Genomic DNA, 19330 nt, shown 5'->3' with positions numbered 1-19330 from the left:
TGTGTGTAGAATTCTGAGGAAAAAAATGAATTCATTTTGGAATAAGGCTGTAACGTAACAAAATGTGGAAAAGTGATGCGCTGTGAATAGATAGATAGATAGATAGATAGATAGATACTTTATTAATCCCGATGGGAAATTCACATACTTTCTGGATGCACTGTATGTGTATGTATTTTGTGTTTTTTTTGTTTTTTGGTGTGTATTTGTATACACACGCATTTATATGTGCACAACAGTCTGTATGATGCATACAGGATATGCATTTTATAGGACTAACCAACGTATTAAGGCAATTTGATTTCCTCATGGTTTAGGTTAGTATGTAGTTTAGTTTCTCCCAAGATGCTCCCAGCAGTTGTAGTTAGCATTGATTACCAGTTAGTTTGCAGCTGTAGTGCACACATCTGTTGGAGGGTTCATCTCTTATGTATGAATAGGTAGAGTGCATAAAATTCATGAATTAGTCTTCTAGAAAGTACATGGCTAGCTACACATGTAACTTTATTAGGTTAGATAACATTTTATTTGATTTGCTCTTTTTCAGCTGTGCAAAAAGTCATTCTTTAGAATGAGAAATGTGCAGAATCATATTCGTACTCATGATCAGTTAATTTATAAATGTAGAAATTGCTTGAAATGAGAGGAAGTCTGCTAAGATATGTAAGTATACCATTTTCTATATTTGAAACATGAATGTATATTCTAATTGAAAATATATTGTGCTCAGTCTAATGTATGAGTTTTTATTTTATTATATACTATACTTTAAGGTTGTATTATAGTTTAACATGCATCTGTAAACAGGTACATTGACTAAAAAGCTGTTTAATTTTGCACATCATATGGGGTGTTGTGAACCACAGCTGCAAAATGTGTTGTGCACTACTATTCTAATATGTAGTGTGATAATCAAATGTTCAGCGACAAGGTTCAGAACAGGAGATGCACAGCTGTATAGGAATACCATATACCTATGGTATACCTAAAAAGCTGTTAGTTACTAATAATAATAATAATAATACATTTTATTTATATAGCGCCTTTCCCATGCTCAAGTCTACACAGAGCCCAAAGATGGGCACATATTATTCTATTGCTGTCTAATGTTGTGGAGCCAGTTGTGATTCTCAAATGAGAAATACATGTCTGGAATCACCCCGTTTAAAAGTGTGTGGTCAATAGCGGTGAAATGGTGTGCTGCAGGGTTTCAGAGAGAGAGCAAAATATACTGAACAAAAGATTTGATGCGGAGACAAAACAAAAAGCTAAAATTGTTATCACTTCAGGAGCTCAGTAGCACAAGTTAACTAAAGCTTAGTAATTTGCACGTAATGAGTGTTGCAACATTGATGACAGATAGACACACACACAGACCACCATAGCTACTGGGATCCACAAGTTTGAGAAGTGTCTGTCTGCTGTGATATATTTCTGTCATCACTATATGATATAACAACAGCAAATGTAGTTAGAAAAGCAGTGTGGTCTATGGATATACATCATGTTAAAACACTGCAGGTATATTCTGGCACGGCATTGTTTGCATTTCTATTTAGACAGTAATGTTAAATCTATTTAGTTATTTGTTTAGATGTGCAATCAGAAGGAGGAGGTTGTGCAGCCTCATCTGTGCATCTGTGGTAGTGTTGGATGGATTTGTTGATTTGGGTGTTTTGAGTACTGAAATCTGCATCTCCTGTGGCTCTTTGTTATAAGCTATCTTAATGGCAGCCCTTTGAAGAGGTGTGACACACCATTTACTTCAAATGCATATTTTGCAGTTCATAGATTCATAAATATAGCTTCCAATTCTTTCAAACTTACATAGACTCCTACACTGCCATTGTAATGCTGAACAATAGAGAGCGCACACAGCACCTGACAACGTATCATTCACATTCACCATTCGTCCATTGATGCCATCAAATGCCAGTGTTTAATCGAATGCTACAACAAAGGTTTTCCCTTGCATCATGTAATGTTTATTTTGTATATATGACACACATTTATACGTCCATTAGGATTTTTGAGGAGACCTTTCAACTGTAGATGGTTCTGTGTAAACAGAATCTTGCTCTCTGTTAGACAAGGTTAAAGAGAGCACCTCTGAGCTTTGCAGTACAAAATCACCACCGCTACTTAGAGCGCCACCTTGGTTTGGAAATGTGACACTCCGTGAGCCATCTCATTGTTCCCACCGAGTTTTAAGCACAATTCACTCATGGTTGTGTCTAGATGTATAGTGGAATGCAAAGGTTCGGGCACCCTTGCTTAAAATGTCCGTTAGTGTGAATAATGAAGTGAGCAGATGAACTGACCACCAAAAGGCATAAAGTTAAAGATGACACATTTCTTTAATATTTAAGCAAGATAACATTTTATCTTTCCATCATTCACAGGTACAAAATACCAAAAAAAATGAAAATTGCCTAAAGCAATTTTTTGGGTGTTTGACTTGGTCAGTACTTAATAACACGCCCTTTGGCAAGTATAGCTTGTTAACACATTTTGTAGCCAGCTAAGAGTCTTTCACTTCTTACTTGGTGTATTTTCACCCATTCGTATTTGCAGAAGGTTTCTAATTCTGCAAGATTCTTGGGCTGTCTTGCATGCACTGCTCTTTTGACATCTATCCACAGATTTTCAATGATGTTTAGGTTGGGGGATTGCAAGGGCCATGGCAATACCACCTGCTTGCGCCTCTTGAGTTATTCCATTGTAGATTTTAAGGTGTGTTTTGGATCATCGCCTTGTTGTAGGATCCATCCTCTTTTTAACATTTCTTTACAGATGGTGTGACATTTGCTTCCAGAATTTGCAGGTATTTATTTGAATCCATTCTTCTCTCTACCAATGATGCATTTCCTGTGCCACTGGCTGCAACACAAGCCCAAAGCCTGATCGATCCACCCCCAGGCTTAATATTTGGGGAGGTTTTCTTTCCAGGAATTCAGCACCCTTTTTTTCCCCCCAAACATCCCTTTTGCCCATCGTGACTAAGAAGTTCTATTTTGACTTTATCAGTCCACAGGACTTGTTTCCAAAGTGCATCAGGCTTGTTTACATTTGCAAACGCCAGGTGCTGAACTGTGTGGCTAGGACACAGGAAACGTTTTCTTCTGCTGACTCTACTAAGAAGGTTGTATTTGTTCAGGTGTCACTACAAGTAGAACAGTGCACCACCACTCCAGAGTCTGCTAAATCTTCCTGAAGGTGTTTTGTAGTCAGATGGCGGTTTTTATTTTCCTTTCTAACAATCCAGTGAGCAGTTCTTTCAGAAAGTTTTCTTGGTCTTCCAGACCTCAACTTGACCTCCACCATTCCTGTTAATCCTTTCTTAATAACATTATAAAGTGAGGATACAGCTACCTGAAAATGCTTTACTATCTTCTTGTAGCCTTCTCCTGCTTTGTGAGCATCAATTATTTTATTTTTCAGAGTACCGCAGCTGCTTAGAAGGATCCCATGGCTACTGATTGTTGGGACAAAGTTTGAGGAGTGAGACAATTTATACAGCTTTGCAGTTTGCATCACCTGGGGTTTCCTAACGATGACTATGAACAAGCCATAAACCCTAACAATCTTGTTACGGTCTGAGTTATTGGGAAAATTTATGAGGCCTCCGTCATCTTGGGGTGCCCAAACCTTTGATGGTTCTCCTTTCCTTTTTTTCAATGTGCAATTGTACAAAATGAAAACAATACACTAATCTTGCATAAAATGCTGAAATGAAGTGTGTCATCTTTTTAACTTTATGCCATTTGGTGGTCAGTTCATCTTCTTCTCACTTAACATTTCACAGTAAAAGACATTTTAAGCAAGGGTGCCCAAACTTTTGCATGCCATTTTATGCGCCTAACTTTAGCAGAACTAATTAACACCAGAATGTGCAAAAATTATTCTGACTCATTTTTCTTAGAATTTGCCTCAAGCAGGGCACACTGTCGTAGGACTAGGTGAAATGAATTACAGTGTGCACCATAAAAAGACAGCTTAGCTGCTGGATAGCTCCAAATTTTAGCACAATAATTCTCAGACAACTTTCCCAGATGTCATCCATTATTTCAACTCTGCAAAATGAAATATGAAAGATTGTGCCCTTTTTTGCTCATTTTTACCAAGGGAGTGGGTAATTGTGGGGGAACACTGTTGCATAATATTAGCCACTACATTACAAACACTGCCTTTCAGGACCACTAACTTGGCGTGCAACACCTTGTAGAGTAATTTACATGTCGCATGTTAAGAGAGTGGTGGGCTGTTGGTCCTTTTGAGTTCTACTCCATTGTCTCAGGTTTGCTTGAACCTTGGTTATTAATTCTGTTCATTGCCAGTAATCCTGTAGCTTTTAACTTGCGCTTCCTTTGTTGTAAATTGCTAGTTGCTGTTATAATGGATTAATATTATTTTTTTAGTCTATAAAGTGCTGTTACAATTTTGGAGTCCATTTTAAATGTTTTTCTACTATAAATGGTTGACATTTATATAGACAGCAGCATTTTTAAATGACCTTTTGCTTCTTCCTAGGAGGGACACTTATTTTGAGAACATCTCGGATAATTTGTGTATGTTTTATTCCAGGTGAAAGTAAATGTGGAGATTTTCAGCACTGACGGTCTTAATTGTGCGCATGGAGAATGGGACATCCCATCAAGTGTTCAGGAGTGGAATGGACTTTGAAAATATAAGTTTTCTTGTACATATTTCCATCCCTGTGTACTTTATCCCCATAACTATAACTTAAATGTTCTACTTATATATAATTTAAAACGTAATTAGTTTAAGTTATTTCAGAATTTTTATGATTAGAATGTTTTATTAAGTTCCTAAATGATCTTAGTTTTTATTGTACACCAGACATGTCTACATTTTAATAAAAATGAAGTGCGAGTTAGCTGGATTTACTTGAAGGAACAGATGTTTTTATTGCTCTGGTTCCTGTGTTTGTATTCAGATACAACCACCGTGCTGTAAGACTGCATTTTAATGCTAAGATGCTAGTATGGGAATAAAGCATATTGTTATTTATAAAAGAGGTTTGCTCAGTCAAAGGTTATTTTAAAAATATATTTGTTATAATTATGGTAAGAGTGCTAAATTCTGAAGTTTTAAAATAAGAGGATAATGTCATTTATATTTACTGGAAGTAACTTTTAAATATTTAATATTAGCTTTGTTTATAAACTATTGCATTTTTAACTTTGTATTTTCCAAGTACAAATGTGAAAGTCTAGATGTTTCTGGGCTGTAAGAAAAATAAAACTTTAATAAATTTTGGGATTTCTAAATGCTGTGTTCTCTTATGTATAACATGATGTTGATAATCGAAGAGAAGCACGTTTACCGCTTTCACTTCACTTTCATTCCTCTTGCCCTACTGGTGGCAACGTGTCAAGCTAGACAGGCCAGGCCATGTGTTCTCCAGCAGTTTTATCTGCTCCTGGACCATCGGTCTGTGTCCTGTGCTAAGTTCACAGCCCATTTGACATTGGATATTAGAAAAAAAGACTATTTAATGTCAAAATGGAAAAAAATAGAATATGTATGTGTGTGTGGGTGTTTGTAAGTTAATTACAAATCTAAAACACAAAATACTTCATGACATTAGTTTTCAGTACACAGCCGAGTTCAATTATGATATTATAGCAGTAACTGAAACCTGGCTAAATATCAAAGATGAGGATGAATATAACATGGATATGTACACATTTTAGGATGGATAGAAAGAACAGAAAAGGAGGTTGAAATTTATGTAAAACAGAATTTAAATGCAAATCTTTGGTTGGGTGAAGACCCACATTGTAGTGAGGACATCTGGATTTGTATGAAAAGCATTAGGGATAGAGGCCTGATTTTAGGAGTGTTCTAGAGACCCTGCTGCGCAAATAGTAATTTCAGTGCCCTTCTTTTTAATAATGTTAATAACACATTTTTACATGGGGATATTATATTATTATCATTATATATTGACGGGGGATAGTCATGGGGGACTTTTAACTATTTGAATATTACTAGGGCTTACTTTGCAGCATCTTGCAATACAAATAGGTGTGTTTAGATGTAATTAGTAACTGTTTTTATCATAGTTTGTTAAAGCACCAGTGTGAGGAAAGCCTGTCTGGATTTAGTATTTTGTAATAATCAGGATAGGGTGGAGGGGGTAGAGGTGCTTGATCTACAAGTGACCACAATATAAAACAATTCTCAGTGTTTTCAGAAAGCACAAATGCAAAAACTGAAATTGTTCAGTTTAAATTAGGTAGGGTAAATTTTGATAAGATGGGGCAAAACTGGTATAAGCTTTTTAAATATGAAAACAGTTGAGGAGCAGTGGAACCATTTTAAAAATGTTTTACATATAATTCAGGACAGGTACGCCCCAAAATTTCAAATTAGTAGGAAATTAAAAAAAATAAATCTGCAGTGGGTAAAATAAAAATTTGAAAGAAGAATGACAATAAAACATCTCTAAGATTGATAACTCCAATGTGAATTGCAGGGCATATGAGAACATAAAGGCAGCCATTAAGGAGGATATTAGGGAGGCTAAAAGGCAGTTAGAGAGAAATATAGCAGATAAGGTGAAAGAGATACCCAAAGAGATTCTTTCAGTATTTTAGTAGCAAAAGAACAGTCAAGGAGGTGAAGTGCATCAGGAATAGTAAAGGAGAATTAAAAGATACAGACAGTGAAATAGCAGATGCTCTAAATGTGCAGTTTTCTGAGGTCTTCACAGGTGAGGAAGTAGATAACCTCCTAGCCGTAAAAGGGACTTCTAAGGAGGTACTGATTGATTTGGAAATTGCAGAGGGAGAAGTTCTGCTCTGGTTAAATAGATAGATAGATAGATAGATAGATAGATAGATAGATAGATAGATAGATAGATAGATAGGCTGAAATCAAACAAATCACCAGGACCAGATCATACAAGGGCAAATCAGAAAGTAAAGGCAATTTGAAAATTACCTGGTATCTGCAATGGATAGAAGCTGACACAATACAGCTCCAGTCCCGGAGCACTACTGCGGCGGCCGGATTTCATTCCATCACTGCAAACTTGACAACAAAAGGCCATCCACCAAAACTCGCAGACTGGGCAAGGAGGGCATTAATCAGAGATACAATAACGATGCCAAGGGTAACGCTGAAGGAGCTGCAAAAATCTATAGTGGAGATGGGGAGTATCTGTCCATAGGACCACTTTAAGCCATACATGGCACTGAGCGGGGCTTTATGGAAGATAGGCCTGAAAAAATGTCAATGTCAATTTATTTATATAGCACATTTAAAACAACATAGGAATGCTGTGGCCAAAGTGCTTTACAATAAAAGAAGAAAAAAACACAACATAAATAGAAGTAAAATAAATGAACATAAATAAAATAATAAATAGAAGTAAGATTACATAATCACAATGAGGAAACTCTCAGTATTCCTGAAGGTCATGGAATGCAAGTGAATAGAAATGAGTCTTTAATCTTGTTTTGAACAGTTCAATTGTAGACGACTCCTTTATGTGATGAGGTAGAGAGTTCCACAGGCGAGGAGCAGCAGCTGCAAAAGCCCTGTCCCCCTTGGTTGTACACTTGGTACGAGGGACAAGAGACAACTGACCAGAGGATCTAAGCACTCTGGATGGCTGGTGTAAAACACACAGTTCAGATAAATAAGCAGGAGCAAGCCCATGTAAAGATATAAAAACTAGCAACAAGATTTTAAAATCAATTCGAAAACTGATGGGCAGCCAGTGTAAAGAAGCTAATATTGGAGAAACAGAGTCATACTTTCTTGCCCCAACCAGAAAGCGAGCGGCAACATTTTGGACCAACTGTAACCTGCGTATCAGGGATTTGTTAATCCCAGAATACAGCGAGCTGCAGTAATCAAGGCAAGAAAAGATAAAAGCATGAGTAGCTTTCTCAAGATCCCTAGAAGATAAAATAGGCTTTATCTTACCTAAAAGACGAAGTTGGAAAAAGCAACTCTTGTCAACAGAATTGATCCGTTTCTCAACAGAGAGGTTACTGTCAAAGATAACACCAAGATCGCGGACTTGAAGTTTGCGAAAGACAGAGAAAGAGCCGAGAAGTCCAAGACCAATTTGGGCTTTAGCCGATGGACCCACTATAAGCACCTCTGTTTTATTTTGATTCAGGTCAAGAAAATTATTAGCCATCCAGGATCTTAGTTCAGACAGACAGTTGTGCAGTTGATTCATTGCAGAGTTGCAGACAGGAATATAAACCTGTGTATCATCAGAAAAGCAGTGAAAAGAAATGTAAAATTTCCTAAAAATAGCTCCAATAGGGTGAAAGTATATAGAGAATAAAATAGGACCCAAAATGGATCCCTGAGGAACACCACATTTAAGAAGAGCAGTAGACGAAAAAGAGGAATTTAAAGTCACTGAAAAGTGTCTACCAATTAGATATGACCTGAACCAGTTAAGAGCAGCCCCTTTAAGCCCAACAAGATGTTCAAGCCGAAACAGCAATATTTCATGGTCAATGGTGTCAAAGGCAGCAGTCGGGTCCAGGAGGACAAGGACTGCAGCGCCACCCGAGTCAGTAATAATAGAGATGTCATTGAATACTTCTAGGAGGGCTGTCTCAACACCATGATAACACCTAAAGCCAGATTGGTAGATCTCAAATAAATTATTGGAGTTAAGGTGATCAACCAATTGATTATAAATAATTCTTTATAATATTTTAGCCAAAAATGACAACTGGGAAATCGGGTGAAAATTGGCTAAAACTCCAGGATCTAATTCTGCCTTTTTTAGACAGGGACATATTACAGCATGTTTAAAAACTGAGGGCACAACCCCCTCATTAATAGAACCATTGATAATGGCTATTAAAGATGAGCCCAAAACAACAAAGGCTTCCGCTAAGAGGCGTGGTGGTACTATATCAAGAGGACTGAGAGCTGGCTTAAGGGTGTCAATAGTACTTTTTAACTGTGAAAGTGAGACAAGATCAAAAGATTCCAAGACAATACCATGATTAACAGTAGGAAGTTCATAGCCAGTTGGAACAATACCACAGCGGATTGTATCAATTTTACTGATAAAGAATGAAAGGAACTGCTCACATGAAAGAACAGTACTATTTAAACCCGTCACAGAATGAGGGTGAATGGCCACATTAATTGAATTAAATAAGACCCTAGAATTCTTAGAAGGATGGGATACTAAATCAGCGAAGAAATTATGTTTAGCTTTCTTTACTGCAACCTGGGAAGTGAATAGAGAAGCCCTAAAAATCTGTTTAGAAACAATCAGTCCATCTTTTTTACAACACCGTTCCGCAGTTAGACAGGCGCGGCGCAGCGGTCGCGTAGTTTCATTTAGCCAGGGAGCAGGTCTTCTCTTATTACAGAATATCTTGAGCGGAGCAATTGAGTCTAAACCCGTTTTACAAGAAGAATTAAATTCTAAGACAGAATCATCGACACCATCATATTGGACATGTACATCAAGACTAGAGAATATGGTTTTAAAATCGGATGTAATAGAAGAATTTAAAAAGCGAGAACAGCGTGGAGCACATCTAGTAGTTGAAACATCAACAGTAATATTCAAATATTCAAAAAAGCCATTGCTTAAAGATAAATAGTATGAAAACCCATTGTGAGTTCGCCCAGCAACATGTGGTGGACTCCCCAAATGCGTAGAAGAGCGTTTTCTGGTCAGTTGAGACTAACATTGAACTCTTTTGCTATCATTGACACCGGGGGCCTCATGTATAAATGGTGCTCTCAAAAATGTTACATATACCCGTTTCCACGCTCACATTGCGATCTATAAAAGCTAAACTTGGGGTAATGCCACACACATTCTCACAGCAGACCCCCCCCCCCCCCCTTTGTGTACGCACGTTTCTGCTTGGTTTTGCAAACTGGCGGCACCCAGTGTCAAATCAGTGTTACTGTTTGTGTTGTCTCCCTTTTTTACTTTCTCGTGTACAAAGTACAGTATAGGAAAAGTATTGGAATCCTCCAAAAATTCCATTTCAAGATTTTGATTAAATCTACGTTTTAGACCTCCCTGAGTCTGAAAATACCATTTTTGAAATTATGTCTATGTGTCTGTCTGTGTGTGTGCATATGTAAACACGATAACTTGAGTACGCTTTCACTTAGGTCAACCAAATTTTGCATACAAGTATTAGGTACCAAAAGTAGATTTCTTTCAACTTTTGGGCTATTTCTGTTAACCGGAAGTGGTACTTTACCTTTTATTCATGCAGCTGTAGAGTTCAATTTATTTAATTTTACTTTTATAATAATTGATCAATAAATTATTAATTTGATTTGATTTGTTGTTGATGGTTTCATAATATAATCCTCGTCTCGCGGTTTTCTCCTCAAATATCCATCCCCATATCAGAGTATACAAGAAAATGTAGGGGAGACCACTCCCGATTTTTCACATTTGCATCAGTGAGGTGGGATTTATCAAATATATCAAAATTAACTGCATATCGTTTACATCAACGTTTAATTCACTTGATTGTAATCATTCTGTAACAATATAATGGTGCACAGAATGAACAAACAATTCCAAATACCATAGCTGCTTTAGAGTTGTTACTCTCCGTGCACCACCTAGAGTATTTTAACCGATTCTATGTGTGTGTGGAATCATAGCTGCACAGCAGTTGATCTGAAAGTTTCATGGTGGGTTGTGTCGAGAGCACATAGGATTATTGGGATACAGCTTCCAGCCCTGGAGGACATTTATAGCACATGCTGCCTAAAGAAAGCCACCAGCATCTGCATGGATTCCACTCAGCCATGCTGCAGTCTATTTTAACTTGTTCCTGCCTCACACTTGGTGTTTGCTGGGAATGGTGCAACCCTGGATGGATGGAATAATTAAACATGTATAGTTAAGATTTTTCAATGTTCTATAAATATTTGGAGGAATTGGTATTGTAAGCTTACAGCTAGCTTTACATTTATTACCGAGCTCATTGTGTGGCACTTGGTTACATAGAGAAAGAAACAGAAGGACAGGAATTGGGGGTTGGTACGTTTGACAGAGACGGAACTACTGAATTTAATTATTCCATTCAGGGTCGCATGTGTCCCAGCAAGCATCTTGTGGAGGCAGGAACAATCCCTGAATGGGGTGCCAGCTCATCACTACCACTGCGCCACCCTGCCCCAACGTGTTTAATGCTTTAATTCATTTCATCATGAAAGTGATACCAAGTGTACATCTTACTATCTGAAATGTTCAGAGAGCTGTGATGTCATGAATGTGTGGAGATCAATGGCTGTACACCCCTGTCTACTAAAGAGAAAGCCCGTTTAAGAAGCACATAGTGATTAATGACTGGGTCAGGGAATAAATGCTGCTTTAGTTGCGATGGGATTTGAGAAACTAGTAAATTAAACATTGATTTTAAGATGAATTAACAACGTTCTACTTTAATGACAAAATAAACTACAGGATTAAAGTCAACATTTCAACCTTTTTTTTATTCATTGTGTGCCTAATTTTTTTTTCTTTTCTCTGTGCCCTAATACGCTTCCATATGGCACTCTTGACAGTGGACTACAGCTTGCCTTTTCACCTCGACTTTGACATCTGACCACTTGTTTTTTATTTCAAGCACTGTATGACTTTTTGACTTGAACTTTCGAGTGTCTCCGCTACACTGTATTCCATCACTTTCCTTTTGTTGTTTATACCACTGCTTAAGCCAACAAATAGTACATTTTTCCTTGCCTTCAATTTGCATACACAGAAGTTTTTTTTTTTTTTTTCTCCATGCTTTAGCCATTGTCTTTTCACATAATGCTGAATGTAACAAGGGTTATTTATGTTGATTTGCATATTCAAAGGGACATAATTCTGGGAGGAGTCAGGGTGGGGCAGCAGGTGTGTGCACGTGCATTACATTTCATGCTAACTGGGATTTATGGAGCTTGTGGCTTATGCACGGTTTTGTGCATCTGAATTTTTTTTTGTGCATACACACATTTCCACTTTTGTCCATACGCCATGTTTTAATGTGAATTCTACGCATGGCATCATACATGAAGCCCCAGGTGTGGCGCAAACCCAACACTTACTGTCACTCCTGGAACAGCATTTCCACAGTGAAGCATGGTGGTGGAAGCATCAAGCTCTGGGGATGAGGAAACTGGTCCAAACTGAAGGAAAGATGGATGGCAGTAAATACAGGGCAATTCTTGAGGAGAACCTTTTTCAGTCTGCCAGAGATTTGAGACTGAGATGAAGGTTCACCTTTCATCAGAAAAATGACTATAAACATACTGCTAAAGCTACACAGGATGGTTTTATTGGGAAACATTTCAATGTCTTGGAATAGCAGAATCAAAGCCCAGAGCTCAGTCCAATAGAGAATCTGTGGCATGACTTGAAGATTGCTGGACACCAATACAATCTGTAAACTTGAAGGAGCCAAAGCAGTTTGGCCATGAGGAATGGGTGAAAATCCCAGTGGCTTGATGGGCTAAGCTAATAGAAACAGTCCCCAGGAGACTTGCAGCTCGAATGGCAGCATTAGGGGGTTCTACAAAGTACTGACTTTGGGGGGTGAATAACTGCACTCTCTTGATTTCTCTTTTTTTTGTCTTAAAGTTTTTGTCACAATGAAAGATAGATACTTTATTGATCCTGAGGGAAACATAAGTACCAGTAGCCACGGATTATACCAAGTTAGATACAAACATTTAAGTACACACATTTTACAAATAACTTTAAGTAAGTACATTGGAGTTGAGGCAGTGCCAGTGCAATGGGAATTGTGCAAATAACATTACTACCAAAGTGACAGGTGGCACATAATAATAAAGTGACAGATACTAAAGTGACATTATATTAAAGTTAAAGGTAACATAAAGTGGCACGGCTTATACTGATAGGATGACATGTTTATGGTCACACACTATTTAAAAAGGTTTTACAGTAGTGACCAAGTAGTGAGATATCAGATGTAGTGCATAGCTAATACTGCTTATGAACAGAGAAGGAGCATCGTGGACACGATCCCACAAAGTCATCCACCATACCCTTGTACTCCTCCTCCTGATACACCCCACAAGGGCAGTGTCATCTGAGAATGTCTGCATGTGACATGTCCCTGAATTGTAGCTAAAGTCCAATGTGTACAGGGTGAAGAGGAAAGGAGAATGAACAATCCCCGGTGGAGCTCCTGTGCTACTGATTACAGTCTGTGAGGTGAAGTTCTCCAGTCTGACAAACTTAGGTCTACCAATGAGGTAATCTGTAATCCTGTTCACCAGTTATGAGTCCTGGACAGCTTGTCTCTCACTAGGGGGGGCTGAATGGTGTTGAAAGAGCTGGAAAAGAACATTATATTTTGAACCTTCAAAGTGGTAGGCATGCTGTGTAAATCAAATAGAAAAAAAAATCTAAAAATCCATTTTAATTTGAGGTTGTAATTGTAATTCCAGATAGGACGAACACCAGGTTGTAATTGTAATTCCAGATAGGACGAACACCATAGGGGGATGAATACTTTCGCAAGGCACTGTACATTCTCATCAGTTTGGAAGACTTGGTCTTGAGTCATAGGGATGTAAAATGACCTTTGAAAAACGTGAAACAGCATTTAATTTATGCTAAGGTGTAGTTTTAGAGTCCTCTGAGGGGAAAAAAAATCTGAAAAACTGAAAAGTCAAAAATCCCCCAAAATCCAACACTTTCCTGTCATTTTATAAATATTTTGCATCTGTAGAATTAGTATGGTGGCCACAGATGTGTCCATGCTGGTGTTGCTTTCTTGCATTGGCCTCCTGATTTAGTAATGTGTTTGCTATGGGATATTATGGAAGTGGCAACATGGCCTCTTTTTGAAACTTAGTGGGTAAATGACATGTTAATGGTACATCTGATTGATTAAAAAAAAATCTTTATTCATTCTAAAACATATATTTAGATACAAAAATTTCTGTGAAGTGAAGACCCATTTTAATAGCCAGTTATACACTCGCTGCTGCCACTTTAGCCAGATACAGACTAGCACCAGCCATCCAGTGACGTGAGTGTCCCAAGGTTATTATAGTTTTGCCTTTTTATATTAGTTTTATTTCTATATTTTTTCTAACCTTACTTGGAAATTCAGTTTAGTTTTAGTTTTCCTTCATCGTGTATTTGTAGTTTAAATTTAGTTTTTATTTCACAAAGACATTTCTATTTTATTTTTATATGTATTAGTTTCAGTTTTAGTTTTAGTAAGTATGGCATGGAGCGCCTACAGAGTTTAGTTTTGTGTCACAATCAGACAGAACTGTACACAGATTTGGATATGAGTTTAATGTTAGTGGAAGCTTACTACACTGCCTGGTTTACTATCTGGTTTTGTTTTTGTCTGATAAAAACCAAGCATAATCAAAACTAGACACTGAATATGAACAATTTTACACAATTTTATAATTTTTTAAATATTTTCTCATGAAAATCACAGGGGCTTAGGAAGAACACAGCTCTTAGACTTGAATCAGTGTGCAGACCCCACCTAGCTGTATTGAGGGAAACAAAGAAAAACAAGCAAATAGTGTCAAGGTTTGGGGCAGTGAGACTTGAATAGACCACCATAAAGGACAGTAAACCCATAATGAGCAGAGCAAGAACCAGGTAATAGGAGTACGGACAGGCATAAAACAACACAGACAGCATCTGAGATTAGGAACAATATATACATTATCTAAACCTATTTATCCAAAGCAGGATAGCAGGAAACCTGGAGCCTACCACAGCAAGTTTGGATGTAAGGCAGGAAAACTCCCTGATATGTAATATGTATGATAAGGCTGATGTTAAGAACAAAATGAATATGATATTTCAACTATATATTTTGAAAGAGAGAGAAAAACATTGAAAAAAGGGAGACAAATATTTTAAAATATAATTCTGCTAATGGATTACTTTCACAATATCAGGTATTTTGAGTTGTGAATATGAACTAAAAAAGATAAATTAATAAATATGGAATAAATACAAAAACCCATTAGTATGTTTAGTTTTTCATCACTTGGCAGACTCTCTACCTTTGTTTGTATCACTTCGTTTTTAAACGATGTTTTTAAAGCAAAAGTGATTGGTCAGCAACAATATGCTGATGTTGTATGATGACCTAGTTATCGATCACTTATTTCTTTACGCACCTGCACTCAGCTTGCTCTGTCACCGCAAATGCTGTGTGAACAGCCGCCCTCCATCACCAGCCGCCGTTCACTGGATATATATGCAGGCGGCTCATGGTGGATGACTTTCTGTTTTAGAGAAAACTTACAATGGTTAAAGACTAACGGTAAGAATATTCATTCAAAAAACGAAAACTACAAATATTTTAGTAAATTATTATTTTATTTCAGTTAGTCTTTCCAGCTACTTTAATAGTTTCATTTAGTTTTAGTTTTTCATTTCGGTTTTGTTAATTATCTATTTCAGTTTACGAAAACATTATTTAATTATAGTTTCAGTTTTGATTTTAGTTTTCGTTAACTATAATAACCTTGTAGTGTCCTTCCATGTGGTTCAGTTACAGTATACAAAATTTGTCATTTTTTTTTATGACTCAGGCACCGCCGAGAGTGGCAGCCTTTTCAGCAGCTCCGTGTACGACTTTATTTTTCTACTTTTATTTTTCTCTTTTTTATTGATCACTCCTATCACTTTATTTTATGTGGATTCGTTCCCTGGACACACTTACTTTTACAACGTGGGCATGGATTTTTACACGCCGAGACTCGTCTATTCAAGTACTCAACTTAGAGCGCTGACAACAAATGCCAGTGCCAGTGTAGTTCCCTATTTACCCAACGAGGTAAGAAGGCGGTATCGTGGCAGCAGAGCTGGCACTAAGCAAAAAATGAAGTGGCTTGCGAGAAAGTGGCATTTTAAGCCCTCGGTGCCTTCTGTGATTCTGGGAAATGTGAACTCAATCTCAAATAAGATCAACGAACTGGCTGTGCTGGTGAAAAATGTCCTACAGACACCTACAGAGAATGCAGTTTGTTGTGCTTTTGCGAAATGTGGCTAACTACCACCATCCCAGATCCTAACGTGGAGCTACCCGGGTTTAGCACAGTTAGAGCTGACAGAGATGCGAGAGCAAACCAAATGAACAACTTCTTTAACAGGTTTGACCACCCTAACCCACTCTTACTCTCACCTCGGAGTACTGCACCCTCCACACATCCTTCTGCTGATACCAGCATAGGAGAGACATCCCCACCCACAATTACAACAGCGCAGGTGAGCAGAGAGCTGAGGAGACTTCATGCCAGCAAAGCAGCGGGTCCAGATGGAGTATCGCCACGACTGCTGAAGGCCTGTGCATTGGAGCTGGGGGGTCCTCTACAGCGCATCTTCAACCTGAGCCTGGGACAGGGGAGAGTCCCGAGGCTTTGGAAAACATCTTGCATCACCCCAGTCCCAAAGGTATCACATCCTAGTCAGCTGAATGACTTCCGGCCTGTTGCTCTGACATCACATGTAATGAAGACCATGGAGAGGCTGCTGCTTCACCACCTGAGACCACAGGTTCAACATGCCCTCGACCCTCTGCAGTTTGCATATCAGGAGAAGGTGGGAGTGGAGGATGCCATCATCTATATGCTACACCGATCCCTCTCCCACTTGGACAGAGGCAGTGGTGCTGTACGAATTATGTTTCTAGACTTCTCTAGTGCCTTCAGCACAATCCAACCTCTGCTCCTTAGGGACAAGCTGACAGAGATGGGAGTAGATTCATACCTGGTGGCGTGGATCGTGGACTATCTTAAAGACAGACCTCAGTATGTGCGTCTTGGGAACTGCACGTCTGACATTGTGGTCAGCAACACAGGAGCACCACAGGGGACTGTACTTTCTCCGATCCTGTTCAGCCTATATACATCGGACTTCCAATACAACACGGAGTCCTGCCACGTGCAAAAGTTCGCTGACGACACTGCTATCGTGGGCTGCATCAGGAGTGGGCAGGAGGAGGAGTACAGGAACCTAATCAAGGACTTTGTTAAATGGTGCAACTCAAACCACCTACACCTGAACACCAGCAAAACCAAGGAGCTGGTGGTGGATTTTAGGAGGCTCAGACCCCTCATGGACCCCGTGATCATCACAGGAGACTGTGTGCAGATGGTGCAGACCTATAAATACCTGGGAGTGCAGCTGGATGATAAATTAGACTGGACTGCCAATACTGATGCTCTGTGTAAGAAAGGACAGAGTCGGCTATACTTCCTTAGAAGGCTGGCATCCTTCAACATCTGCAATAAGATGCTGCAGATGTTCTATCAGGCGGTTCTATTGTAGGCACGGAGCTGGACAGTTTGACATCTGTGGCAGAGCGATGGGCGCTAAGCAGGCTCCTGTCAATCATGAAGAATCCACTGCACCCACTAAACAGTGTCATCTCCAGACAGAAGAGCAGCTTCAGCGACAGACTGCTGTCACTGTCCTGCTCCACTGATAGATTGAGAAGATCGTTCCTCCCCCAAACTATGCGACTCTTCAATTCCACCCGGGGGGGGGGGGGGGGGGATTGGGGTAAGGGGGTAAACGTTAACATTATACAAAGTTATTGTCTGTTTTTACCTGCATTATTATCAATCTTTAATTTAATATTGTTTTTTGTATCAGTATGCTGTTGCTGGAGAATGTGAATTTCCGCTTGGGATTAATAAAGTATCTATCTATCTATCTATCTATCTATCTATCTATCTATCTATCTATCTATCTATCTATCTATCTATCTATCTATCTATCTATCTATCTATCTATCTATCTATCTATCTATCTTGTATATAGTGCCTTTTCTATCTATCTATCTATCTATCTATCTATCTATCTATCTATCTATCTATCTATCTATCTATCTATCTATCTATCTTTAACTTATCTTTATTATCTCCTGATTACTTAGCCTACTTACTGTGTACCTCTTAGATAAGCCCCAAGTATAAACAGGCAGTCCACCTACAAATTAGGCACTTGAAACTCAAAAGGAAGAACATCATTACAGTGGAACCTCGGTTCACGACCATAATTCGTTCCAAACCTCTGGTTGTAAACCGATTTGGTTGTGAACTGAAGCACTTCCCCCCCATAGGATTGTATGTAAATACAATTAATCCGTTCCAGACCTACGAACTGTATGTAAATATATTTTTTTAAAGATTTTTAAGCACAAATATAGTTAATTACACCATAGAATGTACAGTGTAATAGTAAACTAATGTAAAAACATTGAATAACACTGACACAAACACCCAGGCTCCCTGCTCAGCTGCAGGCGCAGGCTCGCTCGCTCTCAGCTGCACGAGCTCTCTCTCTCTCTCATCAGTACGTGAGCCCTCTCTCTCTCTCTCTCTCTCTCTCTCTCTCTCTCTCTCTCTCTCTCTCTCTCTCTCATCAGCACGCGAGCCCTCTCTCTCTCTCTCTCTCTCTCTCTCTCTCTCTCTCTCTCTCTCTATCTCTCTTTCTCTCTCTCTCTCTCTCTCATCAGCACGCGAGCCCTCTCTCTCTCTCTCTCTCTCTCTCTATCTCTCTTTCTCTCTCTCTCTCTCTCTCTCTCATCAGCACGCGAGCCCTCTCTCTCTCTCTCTCTCTCTCTCTCTCTCTCTCTCTCTCTCTCTCTCTCTCTCTCTCTCTCTCTCATCAGCACGCGAGCCCTCTCTCTCTCTCTCTCTCTCTCTCTCTCTCTATCTCTCTTTCTCTCTCTCTCTCTCTCTCATCAGCACGCGAGCCCCCTCTTTCTCTCTGTAACATTGCAGCAGTTTGTGCTATAGCCTTACAATCCGATCGCTGTATAAACACTTTTTTTTTAATGAGTTTTAAACACAGGGGGGAAAAAAGGAACATTTGAACAAATCCGAACTTTATTTAAAAGCCAGCCAAGGCAGTAACATTGCAGAGTTCATGCTAATAGCATTACAACCCGATCACTGTAAACACTCTTTTTAAATGAGTTTTAAGCACAGGGAAAAAAAATGAACATTTGAAAAAAGAGAAAAGTAACATTGCAACACTTTCTACTCATCACTCTTCACTTGCTTAGAAGCCATGGTTAACTGCAAAAGCACACGAAATACTGTAGAGCAAAAAGAGTTCACAGGTAAAGCACGCATGTCTGACTGAGAACAATGAACAGGGAGAGGCTGAACACGTGCTTAAACACAGTAATCAGCGCGTACGAACCGGAAGGGAAACTGGCTTGTTCGTATACCGAGTGTGTGGTCGTGAACCGTGGCAAAAGTTTGGCGATCTTTTTGGTCGTAAATCGAGTTGTACGTGTACCGAAACGTTCGTGAACCGAGG

At 38.8% G+C, this 19330-nt stretch overlaps 1 protein-coding gene across 2 annotated transcripts in view; it reads left to right on the top strand.

Annotated features, from left to right (window-relative positions):
• The window catches only part of si:dkey-229b18.3 (uncharacterized), a 66945-nt gene extending 61654 nt beyond the window's left edge, over positions 1 to 5291 (top strand). For both annotated transcript variants that reach the window (XM_028800686.2, XM_028800687.2), the window contains 2 exons: positions 548 to 663; positions 4585 to 5291. In XM_028800686.2, coding sequence (XP_028656519.1) covers positions 548 to 643 — 96 coding nt within the window. In that variant the 3' untranslated portion in view covers positions 644 to 663; positions 4585 to 5291. The remainder of the gene's footprint in view (positions 1 to 547; positions 664 to 4584) is intronic.
• Positions 5292 to 19330: the final 14039 nt, after the last annotated feature.

Source organism: Erpetoichthys calabaricus, chromosome 4, assembly GCF_900747795.2.
Source record: "Erpetoichthys calabaricus chromosome 4, fErpCal1.3, whole genome shotgun sequence".
NCBI lineage: Eukaryota > Metazoa > Chordata > Cladistia > Polypteriformes > Polypteridae > Erpetoichthys > Erpetoichthys calabaricus.
Note: the sequence above shows the minus strand (reverse complement) of the source record. Positions and strands in the feature narration are given on the sequence as shown.